Here is a 20,270-nt window from a genome sequence, read left to right as displayed (position 1 = left end):
CCGGTCGCAGACTATTATCCCAAGATATACGATTATCGCGTAAAATGAACGCGAAATTAATGCAAACTACGCGCCCAGCCCGTAGGATGAGTCTGAGACTACGCATTTGAGGCAGTTTTAGTGGAGTCGGAGTGTGGCTTGGAGCACGATATTTCCTTCTTGGGCAGAACATTAAGGAGTAATCTGAACATGGGCGTTAATTTTGCGAACTGTAATCAACTGAGAACGGGGCAGTAATGAAGCTGTTGTGGCAAAGACCCCCAGCATTGACCACGTCAAAGTCAACACTCCAACAAGTGCAAACAGGGGGCTTGAGAAATTTTGCCCATCAGGCTCCACAGGAACAATGGCCGCGTCGTGCCCAGCCCCAAAGGCCCACGCAGAACAATGAAGCCGCTAAAACAATGGCTAGCGACAAAAGGTAACCGCGAAAAGGATAGCTGCCAGCCGGGAACAGGGAACACCAGAACAGAGAATAGACCCAGAACCGTGCTGGACAGGGCCGAACCGGACCGGACAGGATCGGGTGGGGTGGGGTGGGGAGAACCCGCAACCGCAGGTCGAACCTCCTGGCATTTTGGCAACATTCCATAACCCACCCTCTTCGCCCATCTACATATATCTGCGGGGCTTTGTCCATGGCCTCGCAGCAGGCATTCAGAGAGCACAAAATTTGTTAAATTAACTAGATAATTTTCAATAAAATTTCCCAGCAACCACAATTTTCAACACCAAATTTTAGACCATCAATCAAGAACTATGTAGGATATGTATGGTCGTCAATTGCGTGGTCTGAGTGGAATGTTAAAAATCAACTTGATAAAACTATGATTTGGTAACAGCGCGATTTACTCTGAATTTAAATCGAATGTATGAGTTACTAATTGTGTTTAAATGCTATACAAATTTATCCTGTGGAGTTCACATGTATGCCATGCATTTCAAATTATTTTTAAAGGATTTATTGCTGGGACTGTAGAAATAGGTGTTGTTCTTGTTCTTGTTCATATTTATATTCATAACTTTTTGTACCAAAATTAAAGTATAAGAAAGCAGAGAGAGAGGTGGGGTTGCGCGAGTAAAGAGAACGCTTAGCAAAGAGCAAGCAAAGGAAAGAAACTCTCGAGTAGAGGTGTATGGCAAAGTAAATTGTTGCTGTTCCCCTGGTAATAAAATATTTGTCGAGCGCCATTTACAAAGTCATTTTCAAGCTCAATGTACTTTCAAAGTAATGCGCTCCACCTGCCCGCATTCACTTCACAGCCTCAGTCCACCGTGCCCACTCCCCCACCACTCTTCCACTCTAGCAATCCCGCTCTACAGGAGTCCACCTCTCTGCTTATTGCTTGCGGCCCGGCAGCCGTTGTTCCAGTTATACTCTTCAAGAGGGTACTATTATTTTGATAAAAAACTTGTTTGCTGCATTAAACAGTACAATTATATGACAATACCGACCTATGTAAATACATACATGTGTACATACATTTGCATGTGAATAGTTCTGTTAGGGTATCTAACTCTTCGGCTGTCACAGCTATTCTGTCTTCTTGTTTCTAGTTTTTATTGCGTTCGTTTGCCATTTTATGGTCGCGTTTCAGGTGGCTGATGTTGTTGGTGCTTCTATTTCTTCTTCTGCTCCTCCTGGGGGGGACTGAGCTTAGGTGCGATATTTGAGGCATCAGCGTCGCTGCTGCCATTGCCAGCGCTTCGTTTGCCTTGCCAAACACGTGCTTTCATTTAAAATGCCGTAAATATATCCCGTAAATATAGATTTTTTTCTTCCTTTTCCTTCCTTTTTGGCTGTTGACATTCGGCTAGGGCCATATGTAACTCGCATTGCATTTTTTATTATTGAATATTTTTCATTGCTAACGGGATTCGCGGATTGCGTGAGACAAATGCCAAAGAGTTGGAGCACCTTTGTACTTGTGAAAACCAAAAGGTGGGCGGAGCCAGGTGCTTGAGCAACCAAAAAGAGAAATCACACACCAGGGAAAGAGGGATTTTTTTTAGATTTGTTTTGCTTAAATTGGCACACACTGAACTGGCGATGGAAAAACAGTGAACGATTATACTAGATTATACAGCAATGTGAGCACTGTAATTGGCATGTGATTGTCAGTGGAACTGATGGACTTCTTAAAGCCACCTCGATTAGCCAGCATCATTAAATGACGCAGCCGGGACCAGTCACGAACATACACGCAAATATCCAATCTAGAATCCACATATATCTCATTCCAAATCTCACTCTCTCTGTCTCCCAGTAAACTACATCCACAATCCACAATTAAAGCACCAACTGCATCAGAATATATTCATCACGTTCTCAATCAACGTTTTGTGTGCATGCACATGAAGAGATGAGCTTGAAGAACCGCAAGCGTGCTCTTCGCTGTCGGCTTGCTATCCTGCTCTTTCCATTGCATTCTCAATGGACAGCCGAAAAAGTGCATAACATCCACAAGAGGAGCAAACACGCACACACACACATACGCAGCGGTGCAAAAACTTGTGCGTAATTTGCATAATTTCGGTTAATTGAAATGAACATGTTAGTGAGCTTCGAGTGTCCCGGTGAGTCTGCTTGCCATGTTGCTGCCAACAGACAGCATCAGCGTAACTTGTAACATAAATTCAGAAACATATACGCGTTCGCGAATGTATATCGTGTAATGCCGCCCGTATGCTTCCCTCCGATTAACCCATATTCCGTATTGGACATACATATGTCAGCATAAGATACACAAACGACCATGACCAAAAGACGTGCACAGTGCAGACGATTATGCCAGTCATAAACCGATTAGGGCACATGAATATTTATGGATGAACGCGACGAGAGAACTGAAAAGCTCCAAGTGCAAGTGCAACTGGAGTTGAAAGAGAAACTGAAACCAGAACTGAATGGCATGCAACAAGCGAAAGGATAAATTCCACTTAGCTGCCCCATAATCATATTTAACCGTATGTGACCGAGTTCAGTTATAGCGAAAAAAGTTGAGATTATTTCAGGCAAAGATCTTTAAGAAGTTTAAAAAGGATGTGCTGTGCGTATGTGAGTATCGATGTGTTGCCAAAATCAGGGATACAAATGTAAAAAGAGATTCCATGAACTCGAATTGCCATCGGGGTAGCAATTAGCTTCTCTGCGGAACAAGGGAAGGCGTGTGGAGTGCGCCAATAATTACCCTACCAAATTCTGATAAAATTTAATACGTTTATATACAACTTTTCTTTAATGTAAGTGCACGCTTCTGAAAAACCTTCCTAGGACTACACATATTCCCTTGAAACTATTTGAACAGCTTATCAAGCGTGCGAAAAGGGAGGCAAGAGGGTTGAAAACTCCAATTTCCATATTTTTATGATATGTAAAAACTTTTTCCACTCTTTTGCTGCTTTTGACAGCCCTTTGTCATTGTTGGTACGAGTATATCGATGTTGCGCAACGGTTTTCAAGGAAAAGACAACAATAGTGAAATCAATAATGCGTTTCATTCGCTTCATTCGGTTGGTAAATATAAATAAAACATTTGCATTTAAAAGGCCTTTCATCACACATTGTATTCGTTTTATTGCCTATGCAAACAACGTTTTTTTGCGGCCAGAAATCATCAGCCATGATGAATGATGTATGGTTTCCCTCACTGTCTATCTGTCCGTCTCGCGCTCCCCACGAGTACTGTCACTTGAAGGCCACTCCCAGAGACAGATGCCACCCATACTTAGTACACCCCATCCATCACTTTCAGGATGTGCGGCTGAGAGCCCATCTTGACCTTCGCCAACAGATACATTGTCTGGGGAATTTTTGGCTTCCTGATTTATGCCTGGCATGAATTAAATCGATTTTAATCGTTCCCTCAAGTGAGTGCAATCAAGTGCTCAATAAAACACACGCGAATAGGGCCTCCTTCTAGGCGGAGAGCAGATCAGAGCAGAGTTGAGTCTGTGTGTGAGTATTGTTTCAGTTGATTTGTTCATCGATAAATCTCTTTATCGCCATAATCGTTAAATCGTTCATTCGTCACGGACTTTGATTGCTCCCACCCGCCAACAATAGAGTCAACTTCCGTCGAGACAGTGGTAAGAAATTATTTGAATGAAGGGAAAATCAATTAAAGATTTAAACGTAGTGGAGATGGAAGTCAAGAGATGGAACATCTGATATAGAAAACGTAAAGGTATCCATGTATATGCGAAATTCAGGTGAATTCAATCTTCCCATCTGCAGTGCAAGCACCACTGTTCGAATTCGCCATTGGGATTGGTCCTTGTTGTTTTGTGCCATAGTTGAACGCACACAATGTGCTCAATGGGTTCTTAGATGTTGGAACTGGGCCTCGCCAACAGTGCCCAACCATACTGGGCTACTCTCCATACATCCACAGACATCCTGTGCTTGGGCAGTGTGTGTGCATTGATGGATTTAACGAAGAGCAAACAATTTAATAACTGATTAAGCGCGCTCCCTTCGATGGTTGTCTGTGTGTACTCGTGATAAAGCTTACAGCCGCTTAGGCAACCATAACAGAGACACCTGCTAAATGAGCTTACAATAGCCTTGTTAGCTGATGCCGGTATTAGCAAACAAGCCCCCAAAAAATTATCATCATATTTGGGGGAGAGAGAGGAATGTTCGCAACATGAGTTGATAGTGCCACAATTTTGGAAATTACTCGGATATAATAGAAACTGTTTCAGGGACAGATAAAATATCAGGGCCTGCAGCATCAACAGCTTGGTAAACAAATTTCCATTTGCTGTTGCAAAATGTAACAAAACTTTTGCGCCTCTCCACATGTATGTAAGTACATATGTGAGCGAGTGTGTAATGTTTTGCGAATTTTCTGATTTATTGTAAAAGTTTTTATGCACATTTCAGTTGCTGTTCAAATAGTTGAATGCGATATGGTTGGAGTGTTGGAGTACTGTGTATATGTATGTGATGACGGGCACATGACAGTCAGACTGCATAATGTACATGTAAGGCACTTTTTCTCTTGTAAAAAGTTCCTCATGTGAAATGCAATTAGAGCGAGCATAAAAGTGTTGGCAATAGCGATTACCATGTAGTGCAAAAAAGCCACAAAATGTTTAGTCGGAGTACGCGAATTTAAACGGCTAAACGTTATGTGCGCCAACAGCCATAATTTATAATTAAAACACATCAAATTGAGCAGGGAAATCAAGTTTGAAAAAACATATCTGTCAGCAAAAGTAATCATAGTTAAAGAAAAATGTATACAAAATATCAGTTATTATGGGAAAATGTACCAAAATGTAATTTAGTTCTAGTTCTCTAGTTGTCCACTAAGCTTACAACCAACAATACAAAATGGATCAATCTGAATCTCCAACGAAAATCAAATACAAATTCCATTTAACCGCAAAAGTATTTTACAAATAAAATGTATCTGCAAAGTAAACAAACAAAAGTGCAATGAACCAAACCGCAAGAACATCAGCTCGAACAGACAACGCAGTAAAATCGTACATGGGATTTTTTGGAAATTTTCCATATCAAGATGCGACGTTTTTCTTGATCAACATCGTCTGAAAGTTTTTAATTTCAATTTTCTCTGTTCGTTCGTCCCCTGTTGTGTCATCTTGATAGACAAATTGAAATAAATAGCTGAAGATACATCAGACGAATGCCAAACGTATTGATTTTCATCTCAGGGATTGAAGGAGGTGGCTGAGCTGGAAGATAGCAGATGCTCTTAGGCTGCTGCCACCGCCTAGGATGAAGTTAATTTATCCAGTTTTGGTTACTCAATTCAGCAGTTTGGCTTAGTCGTGTATGAACTGAATTATTAATGAAACCCCAAAGTGGGGGAGCAGCACGAAAGAAATTTATTGTGTGCCGGAGTTGGTTGATGTCAAAACGAATGCCAGAACAATGATAAATTAATTAGCAACGAGAAAAGGCCAAGCAACACGTGCCACAAATGTGTAATAACTAATTAAAGACGTTCCAAAACTTGCCCCAAGATTCTAGTAGATCTTCCTTAAAGCCAAAATCTCTCTCCTCTCTGTCTGGCTATGGCTCTGGCTCTGGCTCTGCCTCTGCCTCTGGCTTATCTTATCTAACAAGCCGAGTGGAAAGCATAATTCGCTGTTGCGGGAAACAATGGCCGGGGCAGGACACCTTGGTTGTCTGTTGATAATTACAAGGACAAGGCGATAAGGATAAGCGACAACTGCAGTCCATTCACCAAAATCTAATTCAACGAACAATGGCCCAGAGAGCAAGCAAGAACAGAGACACAGAGGCCCCTGCTCCGCCAACCAGATGAGCTCCATGCAAAGGACGATGACCAAAAAGAGATGATACCAAATTGCAAACAATGCGGCAAAACTTTTCCTGGTTGTAATTAAGCTAGAAGTGTACTCATAGAGTGGGAGTGATGGCCAGAGAGATTGGGTATCTGCATTTAAATTGCATTCCGCATTACGCATACGTCCGGTGTTCCATTCAAATTAGTCAAAACACCTATTTATAGGCTGACAGCGGCTGGTTCATCAGAGACCTGTCAGAGGCCTCATCACCTGCCAATATCTTTGCCTGTCTCTATCTTCTATCCCAACGCCTGCACTGCATAATTTATGCTTTGCCCGTAGGCCATCACTCATAAACCCCATTGTCTGTCCAACGGCGTGTCTGGATCGCACTTGACAAAATATCTCAACTTCCTCATTATCTGAACAGAAATTTCCAACGTTTTCCCATCCTTTTCTAGATTTAATTTGATTAGTTTCCCCGTTAATAAAACTTCCCCTTGTAACCAACAAAAGTCAAAAGGCACGAAGTCAAAGAGCGTTCGCGGTTTCCCATTTCACACAGAAACCAAAAAAAGGAAGAGTTTGAGGAAGAGTAGAATAAGAGTAGAGTTAGGAAAAGAGAAATGCTAACAGAAAAACGAGAATGTCTGGCGAAGAATGGGATACCCCTGGTCCAGCTCGATTCTTACAAGCTGTAATATAAAATAAAGGAAACGCATAAAAGCACACATGTGCATACATAAAATAAAACAAGTCTGATGTTGATAATGATCAAGAAAATATAAACAATATAGTGTCAAAAGTTCTTAGGGCACCCTTGTGTATGTCTTAAACTTAGTCAAATTGTTATACCCTTTGCAAGGGGTCACAAAAAACATGAAAAGGCATCTATGAGCCCCATCTCCTGTATGCCCCAGAGAGCTATACTCCACTCTCTCTCCTGCTCTCCGTCTGTCTGTTGCTCTCTCTTTTTCCCTAGCCCAACATTCCCTACGCCACTCCCAAGCTTTCAAGCATTGCTGTGCGGAAAAATGGCGAGTATAATCGCAATTATTTTTACCTGCCGGCTCTTTTAGCACATTCCGTCGGGCAAAACTATGTGCGAATATTTCTTCGACTGGAAAATGAAATAGTGAGCGCTCCAGAGAGCCATTTCAAGCGGCGGGGAGAGCGTGCCACAAAGGGGAATGTAGAGCACTAGACAGGGAAACACTGCTAGGAAATGCTGGTACTAAAAAAGTTGAACTAGAAACTTTTGAGAGTTATGTTAGGTAAGCACTTACTCGTAAAGTTCTTTTTTCAGTTGCTTATTTCAGGTACATTATGAATCGGTTAAACCCGCCTGGAGAAGAGGTGGTTAACTGGGCGTTAACTTCTAACTAAATTGAAAAGTACAAGTGTTAGGGAGCCAAAGGAATCAACGGAGAGAATGGAAAGTTGTCTACATTGACGTATGAAGCAAATACAAACAAGAACTTAAATACTTGTGTATTAAGAATAAATCATTTTATTTTCGCAACTATTATTTTTGTACCATTAAATAAACATTAATTTCGTTATATTTTTTCCGACTCTCATTAGCAGCACAAACAAATATCAGAAAATTGCGTTTAACTTGAAACAGAGCTGAAACAGTAGGGACATGCAGTATGTACTGTATTTAATTAACCTGTAATTAAAAGTGATTTAATTTAACACGTGTTCATTGGATTCAATATGCCAATAAATACAGAGCCGCAAATTGAACTAATTAAACAAATCATTTAAGTTAAAAAGTATTCAAACAAATGCATGAATGACCAACAATCACAGAAATGGATCAACATTCAGGAAGCATTTGTAATGCATTTAAAGAAAAGAATTAAGGGGAAACAATTTTATTTTTATTATATTTTAAGAAAGTACAAATTTGGCAAGAGAATTGGAACTGCAGTTATCATGTGGTAAGGGAATGCAATTTATTTGAGTATCGAGCGGACAGCCAAACTTCCTGGCCACTGTCAAATGGAAGCCAACAGTTACTGCCACTGCTGATGTTGCAACTGCCTTTGCCACTCTACTCTTTCAGTAGAATGTCCTTTCCTCCTTGGGCGAGTCTTTGTTTAGAGAGGAAGAATTATAATTTTCCTGCGTACCCGACAAACTTTTCACTCAGCCAAATAGAAATAAAACAAGCATAAGGTTTTCCCAAGTCGCAGTTTTGGATACACTTGTAAAAATAACAGTTTCCATATTAAATAATTCAACAAATTTTATTGAACTTTAGTTAAGTGATGTGGAAGCATATGGAACTTTTATAAGTTATTCACGGGTGTATTATTTTTGGAAAGATAAAGGTTTTACGTTACAGAACTGACTATGCTAAGTTGCAGACTAAAAATGTCTTTAAATTCGTGATACCTCTTAACGAGTGTAATAGCTCTTGTACCTACTCTACACATACATATACTCGTGCAAAATAATATTCCACAATGTCTGATGTGTTTGTCTGCGAGCTGCTTTTGTCAAAAGTAACTGCAACTTATTTTGCATATCTTAAAAAATAGAACATACGCAGATCCCACTCGAGCATATACATTCCCAGCCTCCGACTCGCGCCAGAGACCATTATAATACAATAACAAGGAGCATGAGGAGGGGGTTTTTGGGATGAGAGTGCAGCTGCTGCCAGAGCCATAAAGTTTTCGGTCTATAAGGAAGTTATGGCATTTCCCTCTTGGCTTCCTCTCTCTTGGTTTTGGACAAATAAAAATTGCCTCAGAGAGCTGGGATGGAGCAAGAGAAATATTCAAATTTCAGCTGCGTGTACTGCTAGCCGACAAGGAAAGTGATTATAGAGATATGGGGCCAAGGAAAGGAGTACAAGTCCATGGCGAATGCCTCAGCTTGGCTTCTTCTGGCTTCTTGGCCGGAAGGAAGTTAATGAAATGAGACCGCAGACAAACTGCTGTTGGCCAAAAAACAGAGAAAAGAGAGAGATAGAGCAGGGCCTTTAAGCGAAAGTTTTTAACACTCAACACTCGAGTGGCTTTTTTTCCGAGACTATTTTTGTATTCAAATTAACAGAGTGCCAGAGATGAGAAATGCATGACCCTACAGTGAGTCGAATAGTTCGTTTCCCTTGTGCTATGAATGGTTGGTGCATTGTATTTTTTATGGGAAAAGGGCTATAAATGTTAAAGATCTAGGAGTCCACCAATGATCTCTATATTCTTTCCATTTCCTTTCTTCACTGATCTCCATTCTTGTCCCTTATATACAAAAACTAACAGAGATTATTTGTACTGTTTATATTGTTCACGCCATTCCATTCTCATTCAAAATCAATCATCAAAAATCAAGAAATTTGTATACAATCGTCTTCAACTTGAATCCCATCATACTCTTTCATTCATTCCACATCAATGGGTATGGCAAATGCCATTCTATGGTCAGTTTTTAAAATATCCCAACATAGTTGCCTGCCAGACACAATTTTGCACAATTTTTAATCTATGGTTTTGTTTTTCCTACCCTGTGAGTGCCATGGGTGGTCAAGGGTGCAGGAGGGGGGGGGGGGGGGGGGGACAACACGCAGCATCATGGGGTTGGGGGTTAGAAGGGACGGAAAGCACTTTTCGCATTACTTTTGTTTTAATATTGCAGCAAATGGCTGAAAGCAACTTGGCATATGTGCGAACATTGTATATGACTGCTACCACACATGCAGCGCCTCAGCACACAGATACACATACACATACACATACAGAAAAGACACACAGTACATTTCAAGGGTATTTAAGATATGATGGAAGCAGTACCGATGTGCACCTGTCTGCAGAAATATAATTTATATGTGTTTGATTTGTGGAATGAATATTGAAGATGAAACATTGCCATCGACCAAAGACAAAATGCAGAATGGAAATAATATTTTCCCCTCATATTCGTAGGCCAAAATATGTTTGTTAGGATACATTTTAGTCGTTGTCATCGAGCCTGGGGTTTTTAGTTTCTTTTCCATTGGACAGCAGCGACCACATGAACGAGGACGGAACATGGCTGATGCGGATGTGTTTTATTCGCCATTCACTCGCGGACAGAACACTTTCATACCCCCTGCCACTATGCCGTTTGTATCTGTGAGTGTGCGTGCTCAAGTGGGTGTATTTGTCCATGGTAGTGTGTGTGTGTGTGTGTGTGTGAGTGGAACGCTTTCCCTTTCTGGGCAGCCAAGGCCAAAGCCAGACCAAATGCAGCCTGCATTTGCCAACACCATTCCCATTCAAAAAAATTCCAAATTATGTTTGAAACAAAAAAAATAGACACGCACACATACACTGACTGAGTGGGGTGGTGGGGAAAATTGCAATAAAAAAAGTTTTTGTGTGATTTCCCTCAACAATAAAATAAAATAACTTTGCTGGCGAAAATAGTAAATGCTTTTATTAAAACGTTTTGCAGCTTACTTTTCCCCGCCAAACTTGTGTAAACATATTTCAACTTTTATCATTTACATTCCATCCCCTCATTCCTCTCGTCTGCCCGCCCATAAACACCTCTCTACACCGTACTACCGACCTCCACAGCATACATCTCTCATACTCTCCAAGCAATTAATAATAAGTTAAGGACGTATGGAAACAAGTAACTCATAATCATGATTATTTTACGAGCAGCAGAGAATTTATTTATGTGGTTCTGTCGAGTGTCAAGGTTCGCTGGGGACTCAAAGTGGATGAATTTAAATACGATTTTAAATATTTTATGCATTTTTGTTAGCATAGATAATGCGATAAGAAGATTGAGACTCAATTGAAGACTGATATACAATGGCGAGAGAATTATTTTCCACACTATATCAACAACTGAATTGGGTCACTTGTTAAATGGAACAAAAAGCAACCAAATGTGTTCAAATAGAAAAATTAAAATCGCATTCAAGTGGAAAGCAGGAACCAGGTTAAGGCTACCCCAGGGGCACAGTTTCCCCCCAAAGGAGACCGATGCTGCGGTGAGGGAAATAACAATAAAATATCACTCATACAAATAGCAAAATTTTCCACAAATGAAACAAAAAACCAGAGAGTGCGGAATACAATCGGAATGAGAAGTACGAGAGACAAACAAAAGAGAAACTTCAACAGAAATCAATCAGTTGATGGAATGCTTTTACAAAAATTACAATAATCATGAGTACATTGAATGCTATTCAGTGGGGAGCGGCGAGGGCCATCTCTTTATATGCACATATTAATAAGTTTGATTTGTCCACGGGGAAACAATAATAGTGTGTCCTGAATTTGAAACAAGGATTCTCTTTTCTCACGCCAAAGATTGAGTATGAAATTGTATTTTCCTTACTGAGATTTAACCACACAAGCCGTGGACTTCAAGGCAGAACGTAATTTGAAACTAAAACCAGAAATCTATTTGAAAATTGACTAATTAATTTACCTAATTATTCTGGCGGTTTTATTACACAACTAATTTATGGCTGAGATTGAGGCCTGAGTGACATTATAGATATTAAGAAGCTGGAGGGAAATATTAGACGAGGCGTGTGGCGGGTTGACGGAGAGAGAAACGGAGCCGCAGACATCAAAGCAGTACTTTTGTCTGGGCCATAATTAATAGTCGCTGGGGCATGCCTCTAGGCGGCGACTCTACCTCTCTACCATAAATATCAAAGTCAGTCTGAAATTAAATCATACGATTGCAATGAGTGACAGCAAAACCCAATTACCTCTTGTCAAGCACACATGTATATGAATATGCAAATGAACTCATATATTCAAATTGTATTTCTATAATTAGCCAAAACATTCCTCAATGATATTCCCCTACATTATGGTTCGACCTTCAACACTTCTTGGACTTCTTTCCCTTCCTGTTCTTCCTGCTCTTCTTTCCTTTCTTGCCCTTCCTTCCCTTCCCGCACTTACTACTCTTTTTGCCCGACTTTCCCTTCGTGCCCTTCTTCGACTTCGAAAGGAACTTGCACAAGAAATCGGTGGTAAAGGATTTGGGTCTCTCAATGGGAGCACCCAGAGCGCGGGCCCAGATCAGCTGAGGAAGCACGCCCAAGGCTCGGGATACGCCGAACAGAACCGTATAGTACTTCATCTCGTTCATGCCATAATGCTGCAAGAGTACACCCGAATGGGCATCGACATTGGGATAGGGATTGGCAACCTTGCCCAGTTCCTTCAGCACCTTGGGTATGAGTTTCCAGAGCCGTGTGACAAGTTTAACTCCCGGATCGTCCTTGCAGTTCTTCATTGCAAAGGCGTTTTGCAGGGAAAAGCGAGGATCGGTCTGACGCAGCACCGCATGACCATATCCGGGAACGACCTGAAGGAGTATAGGATTATGGATGATTTTCCAACTCAAAGGTATGCGAGGAGGAAAACGTACCCGACCACTCTTCAGCGTATCGTTGATAAACTTGAGTATCTGCTCATCCGATGGCTCACAGCCAATGGCTGCGACAAGTTTGTCCAGCCACACCAGGACCTCCTGGTTGGCCAATCCATGGAGTGGTCCTGCCAGGCCACACATGCCCGCCGAGAAGGATAGATAGGGATCACTGAGAGCCGACCCCACCAGTTGGGTGGTGTGGGCCGAGACATTGCCGCTCTCGTGATCGGCATGCAGAATGAGATACAGTCTCATCAGATCCACAAAGCTGCTGTCCTTGTAGCCCATCATGTTGCAAAAGTTGTCAGACCAGTCCTTGGAGGAATCAAGCTTGCGGTTTCCTTTTCCGCCCTTGAAGATGTTGCAGTAGATGACCGACGCGACGGTGGGCAGGAAGGCGCACAGATTCATGGAGTCCTCATAGATGTACTCCCAGTATTTGGGTTTCTTCGCACCCTTGTTGTAGGCCTCCACGAACTTGCTCTCCGGATTGAGAGCGGCGCTCGCCGCACAAAACTGGGCCATCGGATGCACCCGCTTGTCCATGCTGTCCAGCAGTTTGAAGCAGTAGTCGGGGAGCTTGCCACGCTTTTGCCACTCCGTGGTCACGGCTTTTGCTTGCTTCTTGTTGGGCATCTTCCCAGCCGTCAGTAGGAAGAATGCTCCCTCAGGAGTGCCCTCCTTGCTGCCCTTCTGGGTGCGCGGCAGCTTGGCGCACACCTCCTTCAGTGGTATCCCGCGGTAGAAGATGCCCTTGTTGGGATCCACGTAGGAGGTGTCGCACATGAGGAGCAGCAGCCCTCGCTGTCCCCCCATTACGTTGCTCACCTTAATGACGCCCAGCTTCTTGTCGCCGTGCAGGCACTTGATGCCCAGCATCTTTTCACGCTCCTGTGGTATCTTCTTGGCCAGCACTTCCTTGAGGCTGCCACCATCGCTGTACGATCGCAGGGAACTCAGCTGCGAGTTATTCCGTTCACCATTGGCTGATTATTAGGAATACGGTTCGAGAATCTAATGGATTACCCACCTTCCAATAATACTCTCCACATTTCAAGACTTGTCTAGACCGGGTCTTCAGTAAAGATCTCCCCATATTGAAGGAGAGAAAAAATAAAAAACATAAAATTTAAAACAAAAAATTTTGAATTTCGAGCTGCCTCTCGTTTGCTAGCAAACGACTGACGGCTAAATTGGGATACGCAAAATTTTATCAAAATGTTAAATAAAAGGTGACAAGATTACATATTTTTAGATATGGGAGTGCTTGAGTACAAAACTGTTGAACATTAATTAATCAAAATATTAAAAGGCATCATGTATTTATCAATTAAAAAGAAACAAATTTCCATGGACGCTTTCACCTAAACAAATGTCAAATTATGAAAATAAATAACTTCTTAGCCCAACATTAGCAGCGCACACAATTACTGGGTCATGGGTCAGAAGAGCTCCTCTTGCTTCCTTTCTAGTACTTTGACTACTCCATCCAGCAATATTTAACCCTCTTTCTGCCACTATTTCTGGTGGCTTGAAGGACACCTTTTCTGTGACTTCTGGAACCCAATGCTTCCCAGTTGGGGAGGACAGCTCTACATGAAATTGCAAAAAAATTAAATATCTATTTGAAGTTTCTGCCATGCGGGTATTTCTACCGTAACGTCAACTCATCTGTAAAGCGAAAAAGCATGTGTGTGTGTGTGTGTGTGTGTGTGTGTGTGTGTTAGTGAATAAGTGGAATTGGTACTTTGACTGCGTTTTTCACTCGCCAGTTTTGCCCATTGGGTCCTTTCAGTTTGGGGAATTTTTTTTGGTCTTTGCCGGAGCTTCCGCCGCTCAACAAATTTATATTTGCTTGTTTGCAGTTCTGATTTTTGTCCAGCTTTGGGGCAATCGCAGCGAGAGAGTGCCTGGGGAATAACTATACAACTTTGCTTTTAATTAAAACATATTTTACACACAGATACCGACCGACAAATAACTAAAAAAAAATACGTATAAGTATATAAAAAATAATTTGTTTGCTGCTTCACTAACAGCCATCAAATGGAAATTAAAACTTTATCGCTTGATGGCACTCGCAGGAATTTTCCAGCCACTCTATATATATCGCTGTCTCTTTCGCAATTGCTCTGGCCGTCGCTTTCGCGTACTCTTCTCTCTGTCCGTTTCGGTCTTTGTGAGTGGCCGTTCAGCCAGAAATTATCCCACTTTGACGTTATCCACTCATTATTTTACTGGATCTTTTTTCTGGTGTATTCGTATTTCATTTTATTAATTAACATTCAATTAGCGAAAATGAATTCGCGGCCCTGGCTCCATTCAAATGCCATTTAAGCCATTGACTGGCCTTTTTTTTCGGCTTCTGAATAGTTTCACAAGAGTCTGCCCAGCCGAAGGACGGCAGTTTTGTGTAAAATGGTATTCACTCCCCCTATTTTGTATAAAGTTTTTTTTTAGTCTTAGTTTTATCTCTTTATTGTGGGCCCTTTCCTGTTGCCACTTCTCCTTTTCGCTACTATATATCCCTCTCCCTCTGCCCCTGCTCCCATTACTGTCTCCTGCCTCTTCTCCGGTTGATGTCCTTGTCCGCCCCTATAAATTTCACAAGTACAGTATTTTTTCCCGCTTCAGGTTTGGTGTTTGGTTCATTACAAGTTTAAATAATTTCCCTTCACTCTTATGCGCTCTCTCTACCTTTTTGGCTTACCCTTGAGATTAGGGGTATTATATGCAACATGAAAAGGCTTCCTATAAAAACAGGTCATATAAATTAAACAAGCAGCATCTAGGAACCCTTATCCAACTGCATATAAAGCTTTAAGGGCCATGTACTGAGAAGATTACCAATGAGTTACTTTAATTACTGATGGTATAATATTTAGGGTATATAAGTATCGGTGTGTTAATCGTTATCTCTCATTCTCCTTCTCTTGCTCTGGCTTGGCGTGGACAACGCCTTTGAATACGAAATCGAATTTCGCACTTAAGCAGCTGTCAGCAACGGTATCTATCTTACTCTACCACCCGCAATGCCCTTCTCCATGCAACTTTCTCTATACTCCTCCGTGTTTTTCCCCCATTCTTCCCTTCTCTTTGGCACTCTTTCTCCCTTTGTCGCCATCCACTTGACTCCACTTGGTCTTAGTTCTTTTCATTATATACTCTTTCGAAGGGTTTTTCGACTCAGAGCCGATGCTTGAACCTAAAAAGTCAGTTTGGATTGCAGCGGGATTGCGGGATGACAATGAGCCTTGTTCAATTTTTAATTGGTATTCGAGTATTTAGAGATCGCTTCTAAAAATATTTTTTAATTATAGATCTTATACGCTCACGTTGCTCCACTGCAGGTGTCGATGAATGCGCATTGTTAGCGTATATAATGCTTCGACCTCCATGCCATCATTTTTTTTGCTTCTTTGTTGTTGGAAAACTTCACGGAATCAGAGACGAGCTGCAAGCATAGCAAAAAAAATGGCCAAAGGGAAAAGGTTGAAAACAATTTTGTTGCTGCTCCTTAATGCATAATAGAAAGTGTTGTATCCAAGGCAGCGAAAACTTTAAAATCATTTTATTAACCTAACTTTCCTGCACACACAAAAAACGGCAGATAGATACGACTGACAGTCACACAGGGAATCGCAGAGAGGGGTCACAGAGTCAGAAACAAATTGAAAGGTATTCCTAGTTGGCAACGTTTGACTTGGTGTTTGTCCTGAGGTGTTTGTATTAGGGGTAGGAGTTTTTTTAGAGTTTATCCTAACTGCAATGTCATATGCAAATGCAATTACAATACTTTCTACGAACTCGTTCTTTGTGAAACCCCATCGATGGAATGGCATTCCTCCATTAGAAAGAGACAGGGAGAGAGAGAGAGAGAGCGAATGAGCTTACGTGAGTGAGTGGGCTCCTTCACGAACTTTGACGTTTCCCCTAATGAAAGTTCTCCAGGCATATGTACGTGTGTGCCTTTGTGTTTGTAGGAGAGGGATGTGTATGTGTCTGTGTGAAGGAGTCGCCGGTTAGGTTGATATTGCTTGGCTTTTGTTGACATCACGTCGAACCTGTTACGGGTGTCGCTTCGATTTGATCTCCTCCTTTTTGGGCGGGGTATTCTCGTTGTAAGTAACTCACGTGGCTTCGGGTCACGACGGGGCGCTGATTCTGACAAATGGGTAGCAAGGACGTGGTCTCCTTGAGGGTCGGAGTGTTTTAGGGTCAACAAAGATGTTGAAAGTACAAAAGTTTTGGAACGGAAGTATATTACGATTGGAAGTTGTATCTAAATAATGAATGAAGTTAAAGAGGTCTATTTCCCCTATGTTCTTTTCAAGAACATCCAAATTTAATAGAATAATATTAATAATTATTAATACAACCCATAATTAAATTTTTTTCAACTCTTGAATGCTTTTTTTAATGTAATCTAAGCTTTCTGGTATCAATAACCTGTAACATAACCAATATTATTACTGAAATATCTCATGAACATATTTCGAAATCAGAGTTCTTCAACTGGAGTGAATGGCATTAATGCCACAAGCATTAAGCAGAGCCTCACTCTGTTTATGATGGGAAAATATTTATACACGGACAATACGAAGTAAATATTTCATATCTGTGTACCGGCAGCAAACAGACGGTGTGCAGCGAACGATAAATGCATGGAATCAATGTTAAATTACACTCGTGAGCACCCACCCTCCAGATAACCCGAGGACTGGCTGCTGAGATTGTTAATAAATGTTTTATTGCCGTTTGGCTTGGCTCAATTATTCATTAAATGCGCCTTTACCTTCGGCCTGCATTGAATAACTGATTAAATGACTGGGTAAACTGAGAATATAATGAGTAATTAAGCTGTTAAGTGCCAGGCATTAAAGTCCTCAAGTACACTTGCTTCTCCAGCTTTTCATTTTTTTCATTTTGTAACAGGCTCCTTTTGCCAGATTTATGCCAGGCACAGGTCCCACGAAAAATGCTGAATGGATTTTATTTCTCAAAAATGAAATAATATAAAATGAAATCAAAGTGGAATACGTTCAAGCACCATTTGCCCGGCAAGTGTTTGCATCCAGCTCCCAGATACCAACAAGTTATTCAACTTGCTAAATATGCTTTTATCTCACAGTTGCCACACACACACACCAAGTGGGAACCCCAGAAGGAAATGCGGCCAAGTGGTGAGCAGTTAACACAACACACATGTACATCCTCTCAGCACCGACCCGACCCCTACCCGCACTGCCACGAGTGGCATAACATTTCTCTGTGGGGCAAATTGGGTATTAAGTATTTTGAAATTTTTTGTATAAATATATATACAACAGAAAGGGAAAGGAAAACGCAACTTGGGATGCTTTCGATACTCTTAAAGATGCATCTTAACCATGGTAAATATACAATTTAAAATTAATTCATTTAATAATTAAGAGCTGGGAAGTATTACCTTTAGAAACCAAACGAGCTTTATTTTCCAAAGTCTTGTAAGTCTGTAAAATGAATCCTTGCAAGACGGACAGACGGACTGCTAATTCCCTTGAATATGCTTCAAACTTCTGGTAAAATACAATATACCTTTAGTAAAAGTATACTTAAAAAGCAGGAGAAACGGCAACGGAAGTGGCTGCTGGTCCAGCCACACACCCACACCCACACTCACCCATCGCATCCCAGACAGGCAGAGGTGGAAGCGGAAGCACTCACATTACTCAGCGTACCGAAAGTAGCCCAGCGAGGAGAACTTTCAGACTGATGACTGTACGTACAGGACTCTCATCCACATCCCACCCATAGCACAGTCGATGTGATGTGTACTTTTTCAATGTCGTTTATCCTGCAGGTGAATATCTTTGGTGTTTGTTGCCTTTAAAGCAGATGGAAAAGTGGAAAAGTTCCATATGAAAAATGCCTTATTTGTATTTTCAGAGTAAACCACAAAGGGTAAGCCCATAAGCTGCTGGGGACTGAAATACATCTTGAAGTGTAATCCAAAAATAATATATGTATAAATAAATAACCAATAAAATATTGTTATGATTTTGTTTCCCTTTGTTTTAAACTTATTTTGCCTGACCTTTCAGCTGCATCAATTTAGTTTTATGGCCACATCTTATGTACGAGAAATCTACTGGCACCCGAGGGAACCATTGCCGTTGATCCCTTTTGCCCGTCGGGAGTTATTTATCTGCATGTTAAGATTTTTATAGAACTTTCAAAGCGATTTTCATTGATTAAGTTAATCGAAGTATTCGTTACCTAAATAAGGTTCAACATTTTAAGATGGTTCTTTTCAAGAGAACATTTTTTAATGGGTCATAAGTCAATCAATTAAATGGCTGGACCCATCTTGATGGAATTAAATACGGAACGAGACTGCCTTTTGGACATTATTGTCTGTCCTCCTCTCTCTCTCTCTCTCTCTCTGTGTCCATTTGTTTCTATCTGTATTCTTGTATCTGTTTCAGTTTCTCTTTGGTCTGAGCTGCGTCGCATTTTGGCCACACTCATTGCTCACTTTAAATCTCGACATTTTGACTCTTGCAAATTAAAATAAATGGCATCACATTTTTTCTTAAGATTTTTCCCTCCCAAGTACTCCATCTCGCTTTATCGCTGTTTTCCGTCTCCACCTCTCTCCCTTTCTCAGACCCAAGTGGATATTCAAGCGACATTAAGTTGACTTACTTTCCACGCCTTGAATTTTCCTCGAAACATCTTCAAGTTTTTCTTACAGAGACAGATACAGAGACAGGGACAAGAGGGGATGAGAGTGGGAGCCTGAAAAGAGCATGCAATTTGATTGTAGCAGATTTAATTACAAAGTTGCGAGCAAGTCGTGTGTTAAATTTGACCAAAAAGTTCAAACAAAAAAAATGCATAATCTTAACGTCCAGCTAATGAGGCGTGAACACGTCAAGGAAAGTTGGCTTTTCTGTCGGTTTGGGTTTTGGGGCAGGAGTTGAACTTTTCTCCTAATAAATTAGGTGTAATCTGTTACGCAAATTAAACATAATCGGAAAAGAGATAAGCCCACATAATAGGAAGGAGACTTTGGGGAAATATAGTTAGAAACAATGTAGGTAGGGGAGATATAGGAGTGTGGAAGTATAACAATTACAATAAGCTCAAAGCAATTACGAGAGAAGGCATCCATCCCTCTTTACGTATCTCAAAGGAAACAATAAATGAGGGATGCAAATTGAAAGTGCAATTGAAATTTAAAATATTCCGCATTTATTTATACATTTAAAAATGTTCTTAGCACAAGTTTATGATTAATTTTCTTTGTCTAAAAATGTTTGATAAAAATAAAATATTACTCTTTTTGTGGGTCTTCATCTTTGTATACCAACAATTTGCACATTAAAATTAAGTTTCATGCCAACAATTTGCAATAGTTCAGATTAGCTTACTTGGACTCTTGTTAAGCTAAAATATTTACCCAAAAACGTATATTTTATATCTGAAAAGCCATGTTAACCTGTTGTTTATAAGCACTCTTTAAATATAAATCACCGTGAACCATTTCAACCTCCTCAAACCCATAACCCATCCCAAAGCAACCGAACAATGACGGGAGA

General features: G+C 40.9%; 1 protein-coding gene across 1 annotated transcript; it reads right to left on the bottom strand.

Moving 5' to 3' along the window:
* Nucleotides 1–12,056: 12,056 nt before the first annotated feature.
* On the bottom strand, nucleotides 12,057–13,798 carry LOC117586384 (probable citrate synthase, mitochondrial). The gene is made up of 4 exons (XM_034276414.1): nucleotides 13,718–13,798; nucleotides 12,685–13,647; nucleotides 12,230–12,621; nucleotides 12,057–12,193 (listed from the first exon to the last, which is right to left on the bottom strand). Exons 1-4 carry the CDS (start codon nucleotides 13,781–13,783, stop codon nucleotides 12,130–12,132), a joined length of 1,485 nt encoding a protein of 494 aa, XP_034132305.1. The 5' UTR covers nucleotides 13,784–13,798; the 3' UTR covers nucleotides 12,057–12,129.
* Nucleotides 13,799–20,270: the final 6,472 nt, after the last annotated feature.

This window comes from Drosophila guanche, unplaced genomic scaffold (assembly GCF_900245975.1).
Source record: "Drosophila guanche unplaced genomic scaffold, DGUA_6, whole genome shotgun sequence".
In the NCBI taxonomy this organism is placed as follows: domain Eukaryota; kingdom Metazoa; phylum Arthropoda; class Insecta; order Diptera; family Drosophilidae; genus Drosophila; species Drosophila guanche.
The sequence above is the reverse complement of the archived record's forward strand: the minus strand, read 5'-3'. Positions and strand labels throughout refer to the sequence as shown.